Below are 17,118 nucleotides of genomic sequence, written 5' to 3' on the forward strand. Positions count from 1 at the left end.
CCTGGAGAGAAATAAAGTAAGGTTTGATTTGAATCACCAAGCACAACAAACAAACAAACAGGTTAAAATATTTCCTAATTCTATTTTTTTCCCCTTTTTTGCTACCTGCTTGTAGTTATCTGATTGGAAAATAATTCATCATCGTGCACAGGTCAAACACATCTGAAGAAGAGACCTCACATCCTATCAAGCTCACTTCTGCAGCACCCACATCTGCCTACACTGGGAACCAAACTGAGCCAAGTTCACGGCAGTACTGTGCCAGGGGATACTGAGAAGTTTCAGTATGTTTACAAAAGTAGCTGAGACAGGATAAAAGTTTTTCACTAGCAACTCTGCCTGGCAAGGCGGTAACTACTGGCATTATTTGGCTATGAATTTAATGTATTTTGCTTTGAAGGCATCACTTGCTCTGAGCAAAAATACCTCTATGACATTTAACACAGCAGGAGCTTCTGGAGATTTTGCAGGCTTTTTTTTTTTTTAATTGTTTGGGGCTTTTTTTTTGGTTTGGTTTTTTTGTTGTTGTTTTGGAGGGTTTTTTTGGTTGTTGTTGTTTTTTTAAAGCTCTTATTCTGTTGCTGAAGAATGTACTCAGAAAGGATATTACAGCTCTTCTGAACTTCAGTGCAGGAAGTAAGCTACACACTGGAAGATTTAATACTTCTGGTTGTGAGTCCCAGGTACAATGGTCTTAGCTCTACCTAACATTAAAGGCCTTGAAATATTTGAGACTGAGAGAGAGGTCTCTTCCAAGATATGAGCAAGATAAAGCACAAGTAATTGTAAACCAAACTGCGAGTCTAAAAATAAACCATTGGAAAAGAGTGGAGGGAACTTTACATGTATTTGGGCACATGAAAGATTCAGCTAAAATTTATGTTATTTTATAGGCTGAAATCTGGTTAAGTATGTATACCATGGAATGACATCTGCTTGCAACTACTGTGACTAACTCAGCAACACAATCGGCTGGTACCTTTTGATTTTTAAAGATTTAGAGAAAATGAAAGACTGTCCCTCTAGAACACCAAGTTCCAGCTATCACACTTACTGACCCCAGAAGACTTCTAGAAGTCATCCTCCCTTCAGAGGTCAGGACAGCTGATAAAACTGTTCCACACAAACTTAGATTTCAAAAACGGTTGGGAGTTTTCTGCAGTCACAAAAGGCCTTAGGAGAAACAGAACACGCCTACACCACCACTATTTACCTGCACATACATTTGTACTTGGCAAGATGCTAATTTTGTTTAGATTAATGCTGCCTTTTCTATATACGTGGAAAGGTGTTTCAGCTAAGCTTTTTATTATTGAGGCTTTTACTATCACACGGGAGCAGCACTTCATTTACTAGTTTCTCAGCTGGCTTTTCCTCCCCTCATTTCTGAAATGAAATTGTGACTATGCAATCCAAATGATGATTGGTATCCTCACTCTCCTCTTCCATGGTTCTTTCAAAATCATTATTTCTAATAGTACATGGACCTGTCACAAAATACGTCAACTCCTACCTACAATTACTGTACTCCTGACTTTCAGGAGGCTTGTAGTCAAACTAATTTTAAAAGTAACCTATAAATAAGACTTATTTCTTCCTTGCTCTGTTAAAATAACTCCCCAGTTAAGCAGAATGTTCCCAGCTGGGACAGTGTTTGCCTACTTACACTACAGAAACTGCTAAATTCACAGTACTGGGCAGCATGAAATTGCATTTTATACAAATAATCTCATATTTAAGAATTAATTTTCCCATTTGTTTGGGTACTTTTCTTCCAAGTAATTTATCAGTGTTTTTTCCAGTTTTGCTAAAATGAAAATCAGCAGAGATATCAGCACGTACGAGTTGAGCTCTTCTCCTTCCCCACCAGTCACCCAGGACTGAATGACTGCTCATCACACTGGGAAGACTTATGAGATCACTCGGGCTACCTGTAGCGAGAGTCCTACCTTTTCTGTTTGACCGTGATGCCCTTCTGCTGCAAAGCCTTCTCGTTGGCCATCTGCAGAAGCTGGATCTCCTTCCGCGAGAAGAGGCGGATAGCAAAGGCTTTTTCCAGAAGCCTCTCCGGAGACACTGACTTGGGAATGTCTCTTACAAAAGCTCGAATGTCCTGTTGTATGCTGTCTGACTCCATGGGCTGCCCAGCTCTGACTTTGTGAAAAAATTTCAGAAGTGCCAGCGCAACACGATAGAGAACTTTGTAGCCCTCCACCAGAAACACATCAAAGACCCGAGCAATGTACACCATAGGCAGTTCCCCAAAGAGCCACCGTTGCCAGTCGGAGTACACCTCCAACACATCCTCGGACACTGCCACCATCAGCTTATGTGCTGCCTGACAGTATTTGTTAACCAGATCACCAAAAGTCATGCAGGAGGACTCGAAAGCTAAGAATGTCTGATCAATGAGCCGCTTGGAAGGGTCATTGCAAGCAAGGATGCGACAAACCTGTTCAAAACACTCTGCCTCATCTTTGCTGTAGTGGAGGAGCAAAGCTATCACAGAAGGCAGCGCCGGGCAAAACGATATGTCTGGGAACTGATTCGCAATGCACAATATAATCTTCCTGACCGCCCCGATGCCTTCGGCATTCAAGCAGTACGTGGGGACCAGGCTGTTGTCCACAAACTCTGGTAGTGGAAGGGAGCTACTGTTACGTTTTCCAATGATCTTCACAACAATGTCCCGGTACACATTTGCGTCTGGGGTCACTGTGCGGCACGGGATATTGCTAATTAGTTTTTGGTACACTTTGGCTCTCAGAGAGTGGTTCTTGGCCCAGTAGCCCTGGCGGGCCAGCTGCTTGAGCTCCTGGAACTCCGTGCAGGTTAGCTCCTTCGCATCCTGGCTCTGGACAGTAACATCCATTTTGTCCCAATCCACAAAGCGGTTGTATTCATCCATGGCTCCAGGAGAAGCATATCAGATAAATCATGAAAATTGAGACCTTATTTTGTCATTAAATGACTTGCAGCTTTTCCTGCAAAAGGAAAAGTAAAAAAATAGACGTTTGAGGAACAGGTAATCTCCCATTTTCTTTAGAAACACACACATACATTCAACTTGTCCCTGCAACGCCAAAAATGTTTTCTAAAGCACAGAAAGTTAAACGTGTGCCTTTTTATCTTTAAGCCAAACTTCATTTCCATTCTGTCAATAACTCATACTGAAGGAATTTATCAGTGGCCAGCCAAGAGGCTGATTCTGAGGACATCTCCACAGGAAGTTAATTCCCCCAACTGAAGGTCCAAGCTGAGGCATGGACCATTACGTTAACTTCTCACTTTGAGAACAGAAGCCTCCTGCTTCAAAAATATCCATTGCAGAGTCTGTTCAATTCACAATCTTTCTTCCTAATTCTCTGGGGAAATAGCTGTTACTTATACTACCAGGATGCAGTCTCACAAGCAGCTTACACTGTTCTAAGACTGTGTGGCCAGTGACAAGAGACACTGACCTCCTGCTAGCCACAGTCACGTATTCTTAGTCATTTCTTCGTGCATGTACTAGCACTCGTGTGGCCACACAGTCACTGAGATTGGCTCGTTAATCTGGTACAATTGTTCTTTTTCATTGGATAAGGAAGGTGCGCGGCTGTATGTCAGCCAGATTAGTGCCAGAACAAAGATGAGTGCAGGACAGAACCACCCTTCCTGACTGCAGTACAGGCTCACGTCAGCTTAAAAAAGCTTCATGAAACTGCTTCTTGATTCTCTCCAGTACTGCACAGCACTTCTGGTGCTGACCTTGCGCAGACTCCCATGACCAGATCACCCTCTAGAGGGCCTGCTACCACCACCATAGCAGGTTTTAAACACGCACCGCTGCAACATAACCAGGAGCTGAAAGATGTCTGGGCTCCAGTTCCTCAAACCACATGTTTACACGATCTACCAGTTGACTCCAGCTTTAAAGTACACTACTGTCCCAGCAGACAGCATGACTGCAGCCACTAATGGCCATACCTAAATCGGCTTTAAACACCTCAGTGCAAAACTAGGGGAGATACAATAAAATGCACTAATAGCAGCAGGCAACAGGTTTGCCCAGTGCTGGAACATCTCTGCCAACGTGTCCTCAGTGGCAGATTAAAGCTAGGAAGCACGTGGCCGTTGATGCTGGACACCCTGCAAAAGCAGATAATCCCTATAAAATGCAATTGGCCTATAAAACTGTTTTGTACAATTAAGACATTATGTAGCAAGGTTAAGTCAACAAAAACAGTTACTGAAATGCTTCCAAAGAACCCTTAGTCATTTCTGAGTCACAGACTGGAGAATGCACAGAACTTGACATTTCTCAGCATGGTCTTTCATACAACAGGTGCATGAAAATGATATGAAACTCATAAGGTAGATAAACCATCAAGACAGCCAACTCACTCTCCCTATTTCACTACAGGAAAGTAAACCAAAAATTTTGCCTCTTGTAAACATACAGTTAGCAATAGCTTGGACAGCCATACATTTAATTCAGACAGTTTTAGAGTCTGACTAAATATTAATCTGGATATTTTGGAATCACATGCTGAAATTCCAAAATTCAACTCCTCTTTTAAAAGGCTAGCAGCAACATACAGGAGCATTTCAGAGAAGCTTTTGGATGGCTCTTCTCTATCAAATATTTACTTAAGGGTTTGGGGTTTTTTTAATAAAAAGAAGATTCTTTTTGAATCGTCTTTGTACAATGTAAGAGCAATACAGAAATACTCGCCATTTCTTTTTGTTGTACTGTTCCACACCTGAAACCAACTCTCAGACTGTAATTAAAGGAGGCACTACACTGTCCTGATCAGTTCTGAAAGCGAGATACCTTACGATGTTCGGAAATGATATCTCTCAGTGTGAGCTGAGAGCGTCTCTTCCAGATCTGCAAAGACGTAACGGTAGGATACCAGTCCATTGCAGAGTCAATGTCAGCTCCATGGAATTTAACATTTTTCTGTCATGATCCACCTGGGAATCATAGGAAAACTCATTATCTTTAATTCAAATCCTAGAATAAGATCCTTGTGGAGAAGAGAAATTTAATCCTATTTAGCAGCGACCAAAGCAGAGAGAGATGAACCATTCTGTTCATGGTCACTTTGGTATAGAAACCATTACTATCCTGGGCTGGTTGGAGTCTCCACTATGCAACAACTTCCCCCTTCTGCCATCGTCCCTTGGGAGCTGCTTATATTTATATTAGGGAGGGTTAAGTAAAATGTCCATCATACAAGACAACTTCTAAGATACTCAGTTACATCTCTGTTGTCCTTCTTCCTGTAAACTCTCCCTCCTCCTTACTCTTTCCTGTGTTATTTTCTATCATTCAGACACACAGGCATATTTAGAGGTTGTATCAGTCATTTTACCCTCCGGAAGTTAGTGCCCATTCCAGAAAGTAATGAATTTGATGAGTACGTGCTCCTCAGCAAGCTCACTCAAGTCCATGGCTACAGGATGGAAGTCAGACTGCCAGAACTTTTGATTTGAGCTTATGGTCTTATACCTACTTTGGCTGGGATAAATCCGCTGGGTCTGCAAGTACGTCTGGCTGCTTACGCTTTTCAAAGCTGTAGATACTGCAAGAAAAAATGACAGCAAAGCAAATGGACATCGTCAAGGTTGCCAGAGCATGACCAGCTCTTAACTGTGCTTGCAAAACCAACAGAATTAGCGTGCTTCAGTGTAATGGTGCATAGCTCCTGACACTGGGCCAACAACTACTGTAAGCCAGCAGGCCTCGAATAGGAGTATTTACTTGCCAAAGGAGAAGAGCCCAAGAAATCTCAGGAAAATTCCAGCCAGCCTTCATCTCCTCCTCCCACTCCTTCCAAAACTTCCTCCCTCCCTCTGGGCAAGTTCTCTTTTTTGGCAACCGTGTAAAGAGCAACGTTTAACTTTGAACTTGTGGGAAGAGGAGACAAAAGCTGTCTTGCGTTCAGTAGCAAAGGGCCATCTCCTATCCATCTCTCCGACCACAGGGGAGCAGGCGGGCAGTACAGACTGTTCTGTTTGGAGGTACCAAAGGCTGGACTGTCAGTTAAGGAATAAAACTAGAAGAGGATGGCTGCATAAGAGTGCCTGTCTGTCAGAAAGTCCCATCTTCACCTAAACTAACCAGCTTTCACATATAAAGGACAGCTAAGACACAGGCAGAAGAGAAAAAACACTTCAGAATGAAATGTTTGTATAAAGATATGGTTAAAGACAGAGAGACCCATTTATACCCTCTCATTGCAACAAACCTCTTTCCCCCTTGCTAAGGTAACTTTAGAGACGTTAGCATTGTGTTGTGGTAAGTATCCTCCAACGGGACATGGGGACAACAGAATGGATCAGCACCTGAACTGCACACAACTGAAATGCTTTCACTTAAAACAGCTTTCTGTTAGAACAGAACTATAAGGAAATTGTAAAAATTAGCAAAAAAAAAATTAGCATTACTCATAACAACAACACAGCTGGAAAGCTATGTATATCTTATTTAAGGGGAAGCAGCCATCGTCCTTTCTAATCAGACTGACTTTTACAAAACAGTAGGAATTAACACAGAAGAACAGAACAAGGAGAAAAAGCTTTTTTCTTAGTAACTGCCACACAATTTTGAGATTGTTAGATCTACTCGTCTATAACAGAGCTCTTCAGTTAAGTACAATATAAAAAAAACCCAAAACAAATACACAAGTGAGAAGTAGAACTAGAAAAATGCATCCTGAAGATATGCCAAAAATGGTTGCAGAACAGGCAAAAGATTTTTCAAGGTTAGGTTTAAACTATGAAGCGAGCAAGTAATCATTACAATTCAAAACCAAGCCATGACCATGATAACTGGAACTGGCATGATTTCAAGCCGGTTACTAAATTTTTAGAAAATATTTAGCTTGCTAGTCTAGCCACATTTTCCATTCCATTGCCTTAGTCCTTCCCATTGTCATTTGGGCTACTTTCAAAAGACAGCTGAAAATTGCGCTGAATTTGTATAAAATACACAGGAGTGAAGCCAAGCATGGCAGTCAAAAGTCTGATTACTGCCTGTGAAGAAAAATTCTATGCAAGTGTCCAAAAAGACATCAGCAGAAAAAGAGAAGATTTGAATTATGACTTACCTTCATTAAGGGGAGTATAAAGCTACAATTTTACTAAAGATAACATGGCTAGGGACAACTTTAATAACTTTTTTTGCTTTCCAAAATGCAGGAATTGGCAAACTGACGTATCTGAAGTACAACTAATCCAGAGGACAATTATTTCTTTCAAATCCAGAGTACAGGCAGTACTCCACAGCAGCGACACATTTACATTTTAAACTTTAAAAAAAATAAATTCCAACTTTGGTTAAAACCTGAGATTACATGATTTGATATTGCTTTTAATAAACACAAGAAAGTTACCTAAAAACCCCAAATTATAATTAATCAGGAAAAATCTTGTCCCCTATTCCATTTAGGTATCCTTGCAACTCTGCGTTCTGAAAGTTTGACTACAGATTAAGCTTATTAAGACACTTCATCCAAATCTACTGTAGCTGCTCTATAACAAGAACCTCAAACTTTGAAAATAACATTTTTCACCTTAACCATGGACAGTTACACCACCTTTGATTCAGCTATTTGCTATGTACTGTACAGACACAGCTAGATACTGACAACCAAAATTTTGGCATGCATTTTTATAACGTGCTAACAGAAAGCAAATATTTTTCTTTTGCTAATCTACAAATCAAGACTAATGCTAGACTCCCAGCCCTACAGCATACCGTTTGCTGTTTATATGGTTGAGTAGTGATGTAGCCAGAGAAAAGACTCAAATCCACTCTCTTCAATAACCTTGTTAAACTAATCCATGCAGAAGGCGCATGAACAGATAATGAGAACTGCTTCCTTAAGACTGCTAGCTATTAGCCCTCATCCCAGTAAGAGAAAATTAAACCTCAAACTCTGAGTAGATGATTTCCCATCCTTGAGGAATACTCAATCATGACTGAGATGTTTGCTTCATACACCAAAGAATGTGACAGAAGAACAAAGCAACACAGCAAGACAGTAATGACTGCAGAATAAAAGACAACAAGCAGACAGTTACCCTCTCATCCCTGAGTACTTCAGTGCATCCTGCAGTTTTCCCCAAGCCCAGACCTATAGCAGCACACCTTGACATCCCTGCTACACAGATCTGGAAACAAGACTGGACACCACAGTGTCATTCCTCTTCACCCAAACACCTGCTGAGCAGCAGCAAGTTTTGTCACATTTACAGCTTCGGTTACTTCCGATGCCACAACACATCATTGAGGAAGATGTATGCATCAGAGCCAAAATTGAGCACTCCATTTAGCACTAGAACAAGCAGAACACAACTAGCTCATCTTGTGTAGGAGAGCAATTTGGACCACACTGATGCATTCTGGAGTAATGATCCTTTTCGGTAGAGTACACAGAGTTCGACGAATTGCTTTAACGAGGTTAAATGCAGTTCGACCTCTTTATGATTTGCCCTGGGCACAAGCACAAGCTGGGCTCTAGGAATACAATTCTGCAAATATTCTAATACTGGTTTACCAGTAACAATATGGGATTAGTTAGCTGCTCCCCGCTGTTTTTTTGATACTCTTTTGGAACAAAGTCTAGAAACCTCTCACTTTCCCAAGAAACAGATAAAGACCTGATATCAGAGTACACTACAGGGCAAATAGTTTTAGGCACCTAGATGATGTTGTAGCAATAGGACAGGGAATAATGGCTTTAAACTGAAAGAGTGTAGGTTTAGATTAGATATTAAGAAGAAATTCTTGCCTGTGAGGGTGGTGAGGCCCTGGCCCAGGTTGCCCAGAGAAGCTGTGGCTGCCCCTGGCTCCCTGGCAGTGTTCAAGGCCAGGTTGGATGGGGCTTTGGGCAACCTGGGCTAGTGGAGGGTGTCCCTGCCCATGGCAGGGGGTGGAACTAGATGGGCTTTGAGGTCCCTTCCAACCCAAACCACTCTGGGATTCTATGATTTCTCTTGGGATGTCACTGCTGCATTATGAAGCACAGTCACAGACTGTTTGTCCTAGAATCCCATGCTTTTATTCTTAGCAAAGTACTATTGCCTTCTTAAACAGGGTCTTTAAATTATCTGTGATTAATCGATAGTGTACTTTATTACAGTCAATGGGCAATGAACTCTTCACTGCTGATCAGATAAATGACAGTAGATTGTATTTAGGAGACTGCATATGCCTCATATCTGCAAGCGCTTCAACAGAAAGCAGCACCCCCTTCCCACTCCCTGCCCTGGGATGACACAAGCACTTCTAACGCTCAATCACTGTTGATCCTGTGAGCTGTTCTGATCATTAAGATACCACAGAGGTACTAAATAAACACACAAAACCCAAACAAGATAAAAGTCTGGAAAAAACCCCAAACCACTCTTGCTGAAAGAATGGAAGAGAAAAGAAATGGTTAATGGTTCCACAAAGGGTGAAAAGAGCTAAAGAACAGAGCATTGTAAGAGGATACTGGATGGTAAATGTTATCAAAGACGTAGATCGGGAGCCTACGTCATAAAAAGAAAAACAAGGAACAACTAGTAAAATTAAAAGAGAGGATAATTCCTATCTTTTTTTTTTCCCCCCAAACCAAAAGAAAACTGCATATTTAGCAGCAAAACTATTTTACAGGATGTATTAAAAATGATCCATTAAAAAAAAAATCTGTCAAAGTAGTGCAGAAAAATCAGTACAATTCTCCTACTACCTTGACTGCGTTTTCCTTCTTTCTTCCAAATTGTAAGAATGAAAAAATCCCTCACATTGTGCTAATTATTCTTCTTCCCTTTGTTTCAAAAATGGAAGTAATTAGAAACAGGTCTCCCTTCAACAGCAAACTCCGGCTCTGATAAAAATTTTACACTGAACATGCAATCTTCAGTCTTCAATTTTTTTTTTTTTTTTCTTTTCCTAAACACCTCTGTTTATACCTTTCTCTGTTTGGAAGTAGAGTCTATGATGTACAACCAAAGACGCAGTGTAACTGTTAGTGAAAAGCTCCGACATGGTAGCAAATCCATATGCAATAAAACAATCCATTTTCCTGCTCTCTCGCATTGAACGCTCTCTGTCAGTTTGACATCTATCACCTCGGGATCTCTCACTGCTACAAACATTTACGGGCAGGAAAATAACTTTGAACATCTGTGCTTTGAAATGTTTTCCTTTTAGACATAATGTCTGCATTTGTTTATGTTGAACACAGATGTATTTCTTCTCCTCCTATCTAAACCTTCTATACGGGAGTAGAGAAGAATGTTTAGAGTTTCTTTAGGTCCAAAACAGCAGCGGACAGCACGAATTGAAACACACATAGGTTTTTACAGGTAGAAGACACAATCTTAGGTGTGACCTCTTCTGGTATCTTTTGCCAAGAAGCATTTCACAGACAATGGCAATGTTTATGGGTTTATTAGCATGAGAAAACCATTCCGAGGTTAAAGACCAGTTATCTCCTAGACCTGTTCCTCCCACTGTCTGACCAGTTTTAACTGTACATGATTACACCTTTTCAATAGCTCTTGTGACCAAGTATCACAACAGTGTTCAGGAGTTTTCTCTCTCCAAAGCGTTTGGTTTCCACTCTGGGCTGGTCTTTACACAACAGTGCAGCTGTGCAATCACTAAGCTGCTCAAACACTCTGCATCCCAGACTGAGTGAGTGCAGGTCCCCAAACTACTGCAGCCTGACTACAACATAACGAACCTCCCGGCCAACAGGAACCCCCTGGCCTCAGACTGCCAGGGTTAGTACTGCACCGAGAAAGAGACGCAAGCTGCTTTATGGAGATGAACACACGTTTTCACAAAGCCCCATACACTTTCCTAGACAAACTCAGCACTCTCCAAGTCACAGTCTGTATCATGCTCTAACTGGGATTTTATTTTGTTTTATCCTTCTGTTTCATAAACTAGTAGCCTTTTCCACATAGGATTTACAATATGTATGCTCGGCTGGGCCTCGTAGAATCAGGAGCCTTGTCTGCAGGTTGGAGGAAAGCCTTTGTTGTTCAAGTGATGTATGAGCAGAACTGGCTCATCAGTCTCAGCCTGTATCTTGTCAATACAAATATACTTGCCATTCAAATATATATACGTATACATGCAAAACATACATTGCAGATATACTTGCATGTACACATACCTATTGTATATATACAATACATAGACAAATATATGTCCCAGTTTTTAAAACAATCAAATTCAGATTCCTCACAATATTCACATTTACTAAAAACATGTCCACACAGATCAACGTTATACATTCTCCTTTGCAAAAGTTTCAAAATATGAACTGTGCCATTTAAAGTCTGTTAAGGACATGGGCCAACGCCCCAATCCCCCACATCATCTTTAAAACAAACCAAAAAGACAATTTAATCAAAGCAGTACAAGTATCAGTGTGGATACTTACGTCAACTTAATTCTTCTGGTAAATTAACAGATCAGGCATGTCTATATCGATTTAAGACCTGCCAGTGCAATTTATGAGTGTACAAAGCCTTGGCCTGGCAGTGCTGAACACATACCTAAATGAGATAATGGGTGGATGAACCAGTAACCCTGGGCTAATCGAGCACACCAGTCCTTACTCCCTCAGTGAGCCTATGGAAAATGCTGCCTGCATTCCTTGCCTCTGCAGTAAGCAAATGGGGAGGGACACTCTATTCACACCAGCAGTTATTGCTATATCTTGTTTATTCCAGGGTTGAGTGGTGTGCTCCCATAATTTCAGCCAGCAGCTAAAAACAAAATAGGAAAATCTTATTGTTTCAGACTATTTCATTACTCTCTGCACCAAGTGCTAAGGGTGTAGGCGTTTTCTTTTGGAAAACAAAAGCTGATTTACAGTAAGATGAGCATATGAGAATTACAAGTTAAAGCTGTCATTTTATACAGGATTTATTTTCTTCCAGCTCTGCAAAACTCTACAGATTTTCTCCCTTTCCCCCAAGATTGCTCAGAATAAAAGCTTCAATAATCTGGTATCCCTGATAATGGATTCCCCCTCTCCTGAAACAACAAAGGGTAGATTATCCTACACACGAGGGATAGTTCAGACACCAACCTCCAGCCAGTTCCAAATACACTTTAGAATTAAAAGAGGACCTAATCTCAGGCAGAATGCCAACAGTTGCATTTCAGGGAACTTGAACAATATATTGCTTCATTTTGATACTTATTTCTGTAGTCTTTCCAAAGTTATGTTCTATTAAAAGTCAAACAGTAGCAACAAACACCTCTGGAGCAGCAAAGGCACAGAAACAGCATTTTGTAATAAAAAAACTAATCAACGTAGAATCCCAAACTAGTCCTGCATTATTTTTATTATGATTTTAAAATCAAAGTGCATATTGCTAATCATAGTGCATATTGCCAATCAAAGTGTATATTGCTAATTTGTAGTCTCACTAGTAGGGCAAAACTTTGGGAAGACTGCCCCTGTTAGAAGGCCATTAAGACAGTTGAGGGGCCAGAGCACAGGATATAGAAGAGGTGGCTTTGCTGTTGACAGCGTTCTTTAGCCATGTGTTTGCTCTGCATAAACCTAAAGTGACTTAACATACCTGACATGTCTACTCCTCTGTGAAGTGTCACTGCACTGGCCAATGGATCCAAAGCCTCTGAACTGGAGGAGAGAGTTTACAGCTACATTGAAACTGAAAGCAGGAATCTTGTCTCTTGCATGGAACCAGATTATAAGGCGAACATTTTCTGTATAAAGTGAAGGTATTACAAAAAACCACCAAACAAGACAATGACTGAAGTGCTTTTATTAATCCTTACCTTAGAAGTTGTCCTTCTGTAGATCTTTTTATGACTTACTCCCTTCTGCTGGGCCTGTTGGTGGGGGGAAAAAGTTAAAAAATTAGACCATTTATTAAGCAATGTATTGGCCAACATCCATGTGCATCGGGTGCACCATCGACCTCCATATCTTTTTTTAAAAAAAAAAAAAAAAAAGATATCTGCCTGCATTTCTGCATGGCTTCCAACCTTCATTCTTGCAACTGTAGTATAGAGAACATGGGAACAAATATCCTCACAACAGAGAAGAGCAGCTAATTAACCACATTATTAAAGTGCTTGCAGCATAAACAACTCATTTCAGTCTCTAAAACCACAAGCAGGATTACTCCTTGTGGCATTTTGTCATAAATACTTCTAGCTAACATTCTCATTGCAGCTGACTGCTGTGTTCCCCTCCCTCCTTCTCTACAGGAAGTACCAAATTCTTCATTAAAGAGGCAATCTCTGGAGACTGTCTCTCTTCCTAGGACTAACAGAGGTATTTGCTGCACAGGTAGGGTATTTTAGAATAGCAGCTCTGCAGCTTACAGTATTTAGATCCTCAGTTCCAAAACAAAAATAACTACATTCTGAAGATATGCAATGGAGCATGGGTTTGGATCAGCTGCCCTGCTGAGGGTTGATATACCAGGTCCTTGTCCTATTAGGTGGAAAAGTTTGAACTAATCTGATGAAAATTATTTTTATTTTCAAGTAAATGATATTCAGCCTAGCAGATTTTGAAATAACCCAGTTCTAGTTTCCTGCAAAATACAGTCTTTACAACCACTTTGTGTATGAATAATTTCTCCCTTGTTTTCCCCTGAAAAATGTAACAAAATAATCCAGTGTTGGTGCAGCTACACTAAAGTTACACCTATTTGCTAACATAGTGTAGTTGCATACACCCCAAGCACGATTAAGCATGCTCAATACAGACATAGGCATTAATATAGACATGAGTCTTATTCCGAGTCCTTCCTGAGACAGTGGGAATCAACAGCACACAGTCTTTTGCAACATGTCTGAAAGCTCAGATAATCGTCCTCTAGCTTTGGAGGTTGAATCAAGAGGAGAACAAAAGAGATATGGTAAAGCCTAAGAGTGTGAACACCACAGATATGAGTGACCTCATATATTAATCTTAAGAGAATTTAAAACAGTTGATCCCACAGCTGGACATCTCCAGCGTGTACCAATACACACGGACTCCAAGCAAGTCAATCATTAATATAGTGCAATTAGGTCTGTCTATTTTTATATCACAAAGGTCGCGTGACTGCCTGGTCAAGTACAAAAGGAGCAAATAGTTTAAGCCTACTATTACTTAAACAAACTCCACTGCACACCCCCGCCTCAAATCACACACCATGCAAACGTGTCAGAATATTGCAATTAAACCCGACAATAAAGGCATCCCCAAATGAGCAGACGTTAAAGAAATTTTAGTGCTCAGTCCCAATTCAAGTCTGTGTATAGATGGAATATAAGCAGCTATTTTAATTCCAGACCATTAACACAGTTTATCTGTTTTGAGTGTTAACATACATCTATCTGCTTCTGAGTAGGCATCCATACGGCCTAACACAAACGCTTTTAATGGCCTCTCCAACCTAACAGGCAGGGCAGGGTGTATTCCAAAGAGCTGGAAGAATAGCAAGGCCTAAATTCATGGTCTGATGCCGGTAATTTGCTGGTCACTAACTCTATCTGGCTTCAGCACTGAAGCAAAGGCACTTACGATCTAAACAAACGCCAGGGTGGAATTATCAGATTACAATAACCTTGGCATTGGAGATAGTGAGAGACATGTGCAGTGTGGACTGGTTTGCTTTGCTTGCTTACCTTACATTTATGGACAGGGTAATTTTAGTGCAGGAATAGCTCTTTTTTTTTTCTTCAGTTTTCTTTACAGTTCAAATGACAAGACTGATCAGGAGAAGGAGGCTCTTACGAGATTTCAAATTAACAGAATGAAGAAGCAAAGACAACCAAGGGGAGAAAACAAAGGTCACAATAAAGGGGGAGAGCTGGGAAGAGCAGAGGTGCTTGAATACGTGACGGGTCCACAGACAGCCTGTTAGAAACATTTACTTGGCAGCATTTAATTATTAACAGCAAAAAAGAGAAGTAGAAAGCTGCTTTCCCTTGCATTCAAATTCTAGCTGCAGGAACACCTGCAAACTTTCAAATATTAATGACAGAAAAGACATTCAGTACAAAGATTCCCAACAGCTAATTATTGTGCAATACTATCCACAGCCATTTTGCAATTACAAAGGACATAAGTATCATGTATTGCTTGGAAGCAACAAAGAACTAACATAAAATGTTGCTGGAGTCCTTGGATTCGAGTTATCAGTGCTGTTCCTGCAAAGTTATCTTCTTCTTAAAAGATTTCTATCTTGGAAGTCTTTTGCAACACGGTCTAACTGCTAGCAATTGCACAAAGAAGGAAGTTCTAAGAACAGGGAATTCCCTTTTCTGGTAATACAGAGCCCTAGATGTGATCCATGTAATTTCTGTGCTCTGAGTATTCCTGCATACTCTGACAATCCTACTGGGATTTCCTGTAATCCAGGAAAGCTTTCAGATGTTCCAGCTTCCTGTAGGAATTGGACATAAAAATGCAAAGGTTTAAGGTAATACAGTTCGATATAGAAACACCCACTTCCCTCTCATCACAGCTACACAGCACTCACAGGATGTCATCCTTCCTGCTGCCCTTGGACACTTCCCAGGGCTGGAGTACACTATGCACACTGCTTCCACCTGGTTATTTCCTCTCCTGCTCACGGGCCTTGAACGACCATTTTGGCAAGTTTTAGCACCCTAAATCCCGTGTCCAGCTGGGTAACATTCTGGCAGCCCCAACATCAATCTTCTGCTTAAGGATGTGCTGTATATACATACATATGCTTCAACAGTGCCTAGATAAAGATCAGCATGAAAATAAACTGATAACAAAACTGTACTTTTGTGACAGAGATTTTAAAACATTCAAGGAAGAAGCTGCAGAACACAAGCTTTGGGTTTAGAAACCTCTTCATGTGAATATAAACTACTCCTGTAATTAGGACCAGCTCACAGAATAAGTGTAAACTGTGAGTATTTGGGTAAGCATTAGCAGCAGTCAGAGGATCTGCCTTCACCTCACCCCCAGGTCCTCACACATTCTGCAGAAGAAGCAGGCGCAGCAGCAGAGCGTTGACCCGGGCGCTCAGGCCAAGAGGCGCCCACACGCCATTTAACGCCTCGGAGAGCCTCTCCGCCCTGGACCGAATGCAGGGCTAAACCCAAAGCCTCCTCAGGCCGGTTCGCAGCAGAGGGCACGGGACAGCGCCAGCTCCTTCGGGCACCGACAGCTCCCGGAGGTGCCACGGGCGACACCGCGGGCACCGCAGCCCCGGCAAACAGCGGCTCGGGGCCGCGTCCCGACCCTCCCCCGGCAGCTCCTCCCCAGCCACGCCGGCCTCGCACGGGCACGGCCGGCGACCCACGACCCGGCACCGGGAGCGAGTCCCAGCGCGGCGCCCGCGAAGGATACCCGACGAAGGCCGGGCTGGGGGGCAGGCCCCTTCCCGGTCCTGTCCGGCCGATCGCCGGGAAGGCGGCGGCGCCGCCGAGGTCCCACCGCCCAGCACCGAATTCCACCCGCGCAGCCGGGTCCCGCTGCCGGCGGAGACACGCCCGCCGCATCCCGGCCGCCCTTACCACCGCCGCCGCCTCAGCACCGCCGCGCCTGTCAGGCCGCCTCCGGCCAGACCGGGGGAGGAGCGGCGGCCGCGCGCATGCGCAAAGGGCGCGGCGGCGGCAGCGGGACAGGTGTGCGCATGCGCTCGGACGGGCGGCGCGGGCACGTGCGCGGCGGCTGCGGCGTTGAGGCCGATCGAGCGGCGCGACTGCGGGGGGGGGAACCGACCGGGCAGGCGGTGCGGGAGGCTGTGAGGGGTGGCGGGGGCTTTGAAGGGTCGGGGGGCGGTGAAGGGTGATAGTGACGGGCTGTGAGGAGTTGTGAGGGGTGATGGGGGCTGTGAGGGGTGATGGGGCAGTGTGAGGGGTGACAGGGGTGATGGGGGCTGTGAGGGGTCGGGGGGCGAGGGGCGATAATGAGAGGGGCAGTGAGGGGTGACGGGGTGGCGGTGAGGGGCAGTGCTGGCGCTGCAGGCAGGCAGGGCTGTTGGGCACGGCAGCGTTGGGCAAGGAGGCCTCAGGCTTCTGGTTCTGCACTGGAGACAGCATTATTTACCAGCCTTGCAGAGGCTTCAGGTGAAAAGCTCAGTGCAAATATTAGGTACAATTGTTGTTTT

At 42.8% G+C, this 17,118-nt stretch overlaps 1 protein-coding gene across 10 annotated transcripts in view; it reads right to left on the reverse strand.

Annotated features, from left to right (window-relative positions):
• TBC1D24 (TBC1 domain family member 24) overlaps positions 1-16,587 on the reverse strand; it is a 31,902-nt gene extending 15,315 nt beyond the window's left edge. For 2 of the 10 annotated variants that reach the window (XM_054842761.1, XM_054842752.1), the window contains exons 1-5: positions 16,523-16,587; positions 12,806-12,859; positions 5,502-5,570; positions 4,718-4,959; positions 1,950-2,984 (exon numbers count right to left, since the gene is read on the reverse strand). In XM_054842761.1, coding sequence (XP_054698736.1) covers positions 1,950-2,908 — 959 coding nt within the window. In that variant the 5' untranslated portion in view covers positions 2,909-2,984; positions 4,718-4,959; positions 5,502-5,570; positions 12,806-12,859; positions 16,523-16,587. Of the gene's footprint in view, positions 1-1,949; positions 2,985-4,717; positions 4,960-5,501; positions 5,571-12,585; positions 12,734-12,805; positions 12,860-15,510; positions 16,489-16,522 lie in introns of those variants that run through there. The other 8 variants (XM_054842762.1, XM_054842757.1, XM_054842753.1 and 5 more) reach the window with 7 other exon arrangements.
• Between the last annotated feature and the right edge of the window lie 531 nt (positions 16,588-17,118).

Source organism: Grus americana, chromosome 15 (genome assembly GCF_028858705.1).
Source record: "Grus americana isolate bGruAme1 chromosome 15, bGruAme1.mat, whole genome shotgun sequence".
Classification (NCBI taxonomy): Eukaryota; Metazoa; Chordata; class Aves; order Gruiformes; family Gruidae; genus Grus; species Grus americana.